Here is a 6,281-nt window from a genome sequence, read left to right as displayed (position 1 = left end):
AAAGTGTTCTCCCACTGGTTTTTGAGTATTTTGATTCCTGATGTCAGATTTGTGTCCATTAATTCTTTTGCGTAGAGACTGTCCGGTTTGGCCAATGTACATGGCAGAGGGGCATTGCTGGCACATGATGGCATATATCACATTGGTAGATGTGCAGGTGAACGAGCCCCTGATGGTATGGCTGATGTGATTAGGTCCTATGATGATGTCACTGGAATAGATATGTGGACAGAGTTGACATCGGGGTTTGTTACAAGGATAGGTTCCTGGGTTAGTGGTTTTGTTCAGTGATGTGTGGTTGCTGGTGAGTATTTGCTTTAGGTTGGGGGGTTGTCTGTAAGCGAGGACAGGTCTGTCTCCCAAGATCTGTGAGAGTAAAGGATCATCTTTCAGGATAGGTTGTAGATCTCTGATGATGCGCTGGAGAGGTTTTAGCCAACTAAAACCTCTCCAGCGCATCATCAGAGATCTACAACCTATCCTGAAAGATGATCCTTTACTCTCACAGATCTTGGGAGACAGACCTGTCCTCGCTTACAGACAACCCCCCAACCTAAAGCAAATACTCACCAGCAACCACACATCACTGAACAAAACCACTAACCCAGGAACCTATCCTTGTAACAAACCCCGATGTCAACTCTGTCCACATATCTATTCCAGTGACATCATCATAGGACCTAATCACATCAGCCATACCATCAGGGGCTCGTTCACCTGCACATCTACCAATGTGATATATGCCATCATGTGCCAGCAATGCCCCTCTGCCATGTACATTGGCCAAACCGGACAGTCTCTACGCAAAAGAATTAATGGACACAAATCTGACATCAGGAATCAAAATACTCAAAAACCAGTGGGAGAACACTTTAACCTGTCTGGTCATTCAGTGACAGACCTGCGGGTGGCTATATTACAACAGAAAAACTTCAAAAACAGACTCCAACGAGAAACTGCTGAGCTAGAATTGATATGCAAACTAGACACAATCAACTCCGGTTTAAATAAGGACTGGGAATGGTTGAGCCATTACAAACATTGAATCTCTCACACTTGTTATCTAACTGTCTGTCTGTACTCGGCTAGCTTGATTATCACTTCAAAAGTTTTTTTTCTCTTAATTAATTGGCCTCTCAGAGGTGGTAAGACAACTCCCACCTATTTATGCTCTCTGTATGTGTGTATATATATCTCCTCAATATATGTTCCATTCTATATGCATCCGAAGAAGTGGGCTGTAGTCCACGAAAGCTTATGCTCTAATAAATTTGTTAGTCTCTAAGGTGCCACAAGTCCTCCTGTTCTTCTTTTTGCGGATACAGACTAACACGGCTGCTACTCTGAAACCTTTCATTCTTGACAAGGTACCTCTAGGATTTAAGAGCTGGCCATTAGTGGCTCAAAGGATGCCAGTGGTGATAAAGAGTTTTGTCACAGGAACAATTGTCCACTAGGATTTGACTGAAGCCACCAACTTGTTATTGTCCAACAGTAAAAATGACAACAACAATTAATGTTCTTGGCCCTGGACTTTGTGCACAGTATGAATTTTTTGTGTTTATCGGCTGTCTTGGTTTCACTTGGGCATTGAACCAATCACAAAGGTCAGTTATTGCTTTGTGATCCACAGGATGGTCCAGTGGTTAGGTCTCTAGCCTGGGATTTGGGAGACCTCAGTATAAGTCCCTGTTGTGCCATGGTCTTCCTGTGTGACCTGGGTGAGTCACTTAGACCTTCAGTTCCTTATGTATAAAATAGGGATAATGCTTCCTTATCTCACAGGGGTGTGTCATGTACTTCTTTACCAGATATGGACTGGCTACAGAGCTTGCTTATCTACACCAGCTGTGACAGGTTTCAAAGTAGCAGTCATGTTAGTCCGTATCCGCAAAAAGAACAGGAGAACTTGTGGCACCTTAGAGACTAACCAATTTATTTGAGCATAAGCTTTCATGGCTACAGCCCACTTCATCAGATGCATAGAATGGAACATATAGAAAGAAGATATATATACACATACAGAGAACATGAGAAGGTGGAAGTTGCCATACCATAATCATAAAAATAAAATCCTTTAACGCTCTGAGGTTCTAAGGTATTGTATACACAGCACCACCTAGTGGCTGAACAGTATGATACAGTTCAGCAGTCCATCACTGGGCATTGTGATAGATAAATATGGTACAAATTGTGACGTGCTCAGGCACTGCAGTTAGGGAGCCATATAAGTACCTAAAACAGATACTGTCCAGTGCCTGAAAATAGATCCCTTAAATATTGCACAGATTTAAAAGCAAATCTCTTTTCTCTCATTCTCACCTCTTTCCCTTACTGTGTAACTCAGGTTCTCCTGCCCAGGGCAGTTCTGATCCTGTCCCTCATCTCCCAACCTACCTCTAACCTATCTCTACATGTAAGTAGTTTTAAAAGCACCTATCAGCTAGCTATATTACAAGGAAAAGGCTGCTAAGGCTCACTGTGGCCGCAGTTTGAAATGCAGTGTGGATATCTGTTACTGGCCTGGAATCTGTTACTGGATAGAAATAACTGAATAGCCATTTTAGACTTCAATCTTACCAGTTCAGTACAGATAACATCGCTGTCCTGCATCTAGTTTTTAATTATGTACTTTGAAGTCAGATTGTTGCTTTTCAGTGATTAGCTATAATAGGAATGTTAAATTACATTTTCAAAAACAAATTTACTATTGGTTTCTCTGTATTATATTACTAATTTGAATTTGTATAAGAAGAAACTGCTACAGAACTCCGAGAGCTTGATATTAATGAAGTAAAATGTGTATTTGATCCTACTCAGGAGACTTTTAGATGCTGGCAGGGATCTTGAACAGCACTGAATTCACATACTGTATAACCAACAATACAGAGAGAACTCTGTGAGACACTAGGACCATTCTTGGAGTGAAATGACAAGCCAAATTGCATCTTAGCCTTCATCAGCAGGAGAGAGGTGTGCCACATTGCTGCTATTGAAAATACCAAGGGGGATTAAAATCTCAGATCTCCAAAAACTAAGTCAGAGGTATCAAGAGAATTAGAGAAGAATGTATTTCTTTGACCAGGTAGTTTTTGAAAACAGGCTGGGGGAATCTGGATCCCCCCCCTTGTTTTAGAAAAAGATACAGTATAAAATTTCCAAGCTTCAAACTTTGAGCCTGATCCTACAGTTCATCAGCAAAGACTCCTATTGAAGCATTAAGTTGGGCGCACCAAGGGCTAAAGGCCCTATCTTTTTATCTGCTTGTAAAACTCCATGCATACCTGTGTTTCTATGGACCAGATTTTGATATTCTTACATACTCTGAGCAGCAACCTACACCACTAAGGCCTGGTCTACACTAGGCGTTTATGTCGAAGTTAGCGCCGTTACATCGAATTAACCCTGCACCCGTCCACACTGCGATGCTATTTAGTTCGACATAGAGGTCTCTTTAATTCGACTTCTGTACTCCTCCCCGACGAGGGGAGTAGCGCTAAATTCGACATGGCCATGTCGAATTAGGCTAGGTGTGGATGGAAATCGACGCTAATAGCTCCGGGAGCTATCCCACAGTGCACCACTCTGTTGACGCTCTGGACAGCAGTGCGAGCTCGGATGCTCTGACCAGCCACACAGGAAAAGCCCCGGGAAAATTTGAATTTGAATTCCTTTTCCTGTCTGGCCAGTTTGAATCTCATTTCCTGTCTGGACATCGTGGCGAGCACAGCAGCACTGGCAACGATGCAGAGCTCTCCAGCAGTGATGGCCGTGCAGTCTGTGAATAGAAAGAGAGCCCCAGCATGGACTGATCGTGAAGTCTTGGATCTCATCGCTGTGTGGGGCGATGAGTCCGTGCTTTCCGAGCTGCGATCCAAAAGAAGGAATGCAAAGATCTACGAGAAGATCTCTAAAGACATGGCAGAGAGAGGATACAGCCGGGATGCAACGCAGTGCCGCGTGAAAATCAAGGAGCTGAGACAAGGCTACCAGAAGACCAAAGAGGCAAACGGACGCTCCGGATCCCATCCCCAGACATCCCGTTTCTACGAGGCACTGCATTCCATCCTCGGTGCGGCCGCCACCACTACCCCACCAGTGACCATGGACTCTGAGGATGGGATACTGTCCACGGCCGGTTCCTCGGACATGTTAGGGGACGGGGAAGATGAGGAAGGAGATGAGGAGGGCGAGGTAGTCGGCAGCTCTCACAACGCTGATTTCCCCGACAGCCAGGATCTCTTCATCACCCTTACAGAGATCCCCTACGAAGCGTCCCCAGCCGTTACCCCGGACACAGAATCTGGTGAAGGATCAGCCAGTAAGTGTTGTAAACATCTAAACATTTATTTTTAACAAAACAGGAATATTAACAATTAAAAGAATGGGTTGTTCATGATTAGTGTGCCCTAGGCGCTTAACGGTTTAGTAAGGGGCAGTGCAAGTTTTGAAAAGAAATCTAGCAATGTCCGGTTTTCAGTGATTGTCCTGCACAAGCCGCTCTACTGTTTATTCCCTGCTACTGCAGCTACAGTAAAATGCGGTCTATGTGTCCGGGGATAGAGCAGTAATCCTCCTGGGACATCTCGATGAAGCTCTCCTGGAGGTAACTTGAAAGCCGTTGCATGAGGTTCTTGGGGAGAGCGGCCTTATTGGGTCCTCCGAAGTACGACACGTTGCCGCGCCACGAGATTATCAAGTACTCGGGGATCATTGCTCTGCACAGCAGGGCGGCATACGGCCCTGGTCTTTGGAGGCTTTCCCGGAGCATTCTCTCTTTGTCGCTCTCGGAGATCCTCATCAGGGTGATGTCGGCCATGGTGACCTGCTTTTAATTAGGTAGGGGAATGTTAGTGTTGGGACTGCTTTCCCGTTCCTTTACAGAACTGTAACCGCTGGTTTGCAGCCACGCGGTGGAGGCGGGAGAGGGGCAGCCGAAAGGGATCGTTCCCGGGGACAGCCGCGAGGGGGTGGGACAGGGGCAGAGTTCCCGCTTGCCGGATTGCTGGCAGCAGGGACTGACATTGATTTAAATGTGAAATGAGGCCAGTGGTAATATAAAAGTTTTAAACTGCCACAAGTGTACGGCTTACCATGTCTGCCTGCAACAGAAATTCCGTTGTGCTGCCTCGCTTCTCAAATGTGCTGTTCAAGACCCCAGGCACTGAATGCGAAGGCCGAGAATTCGACCTTGTGCTGAGTGCGCATGTGAAAGGTGCTGTGCATGGTCTTGTTCACAGAGAAAGACTATGTTCTTTGTTCACAACTACATTTATCTTTCTTAGGAATTCACTCCCTTTTTCCCATTTCCACAGCCCCGTCTGCGACTGTCTCACAACCTAGCCTGGAATCACACTCCCAGAGGCTAGCGCGGATTAGGCGTAGGAAGAAGAGGACACGGGAGGACATGTTCTCTGAGCTTATGGCCTGTTCCCAAGCCCAGGCATCACAGCAGACCCAGTGGCGGGAGAACTTGACCCGAATGCACCAAGCCAACATGGATCGGGAGGAGAGGTGGCGGCAGGAAGACCAGCAGGCGACTCAAACGCTGCTTGGACTACTGAGGGAGCAAATGGACACGCTCCGGCGCCTTGTGGATGTTCTGCAGGAACGGAGGCAGGAGGACAGAGCCCCCCTGCAGTCCATCTCTAACCGCCCTCCCCCGCCACCAAGTCCCATACCCACCTCACCCAAAGTGCAAAGAAGGAGAGGCGGCAGAGTCCCTGCTAAGTCTCACTCCACCCCTGCAGAGAGCTCTAGTAGCAGAAGGCTCTCATTTCCCAAAATTTGAAAAGTTCTTTCCTTCCCGCCTGACAGAAGCCCACGTCCAAGTTTCACCTCCCAATGCCATGTGTAGTTGATAATAAAAAATTCGTTTCTGTTAACTACTGTTTCAATCATGTTCTTTTGGAGGAGGAGGGGAAAGGGGGTTGGTAATTGGACAGGACAGTCTCCTTTGGCAGGGTACATAGTCGGGGGCAGGCACAGCAGCAGGGCACATACACAGTGCAGTGATGCAGTGACTAGTTACCCCGGTTAGTCTGGGAGGTTGTTTTGATGTAATGTTGGGGGGGGGGGGGTTGCTCTGTGACTTTGTGGCGGGGGAGGGCAGTTACAGATCTTAAGCGCCGGTCCTTAGGCAGGATCACAGAGCCACACAGCATGGAATCTGTAACCGTCCTCCCCCTGCCACAAAGTCAAATAGACCCCCCATACACACAGTCCCGATCAGGAGGGTTGACAGGCTCCGTTGAAACAAGCATCCCACCGCAGCGGAGCCT

General features: G+C 46.8%; 1 protein-coding gene across 1 annotated transcript; it reads left to right on the top strand.

Annotated features, from left to right (window-relative positions):
- Positions 1 to 3,744: 3,744 nt before the first annotated feature.
- On the top strand, positions 3,745 to 5,885 carry LOC135983765 (uncharacterized). Its single transcript, XM_065597060.1, has 2 exons — positions 3,745 to 4,321; positions 5,316 to 5,885. Exons 1-2 carry the CDS (start codon positions 3,745 to 3,747, stop codon positions 5,789 to 5,791), a joined length of 1,053 nt encoding a protein of 350 aa, XP_065453132.1. The 3' UTR covers positions 5,792 to 5,885.
- Positions 5,886 to 6,281: the final 396 nt, after the last annotated feature.

Source organism: Chrysemys picta, chromosome 5, assembly GCF_011386835.1.
Source record: "Chrysemys picta bellii isolate R12L10 chromosome 5, ASM1138683v2, whole genome shotgun sequence".
Lineage (NCBI taxonomy): Eukaryota > Metazoa > Chordata > Testudines > Emydidae > Chrysemys > Chrysemys picta.
The sequence above is the reverse complement of the archived record's forward strand: the minus strand, read 5'-3'. Positions and strand labels throughout refer to the sequence as shown.

Coding starts and splice junctions, on each gene's coding strand:
- LOC135983765 (XM_065597060.1), top strand. CDS start 3,745: ATGCAGAGCTCTCCAGCAGTGATGGCCGTGCAGTCTGTGAATAGAAAG. Junction 4,322..5,315: donor ATCTGGTGAAGGATCAGCCA/GTAAGTGTTGTA, acceptor CCATTTCCACAG/CCCCGTCTGCGACTGTCTCA.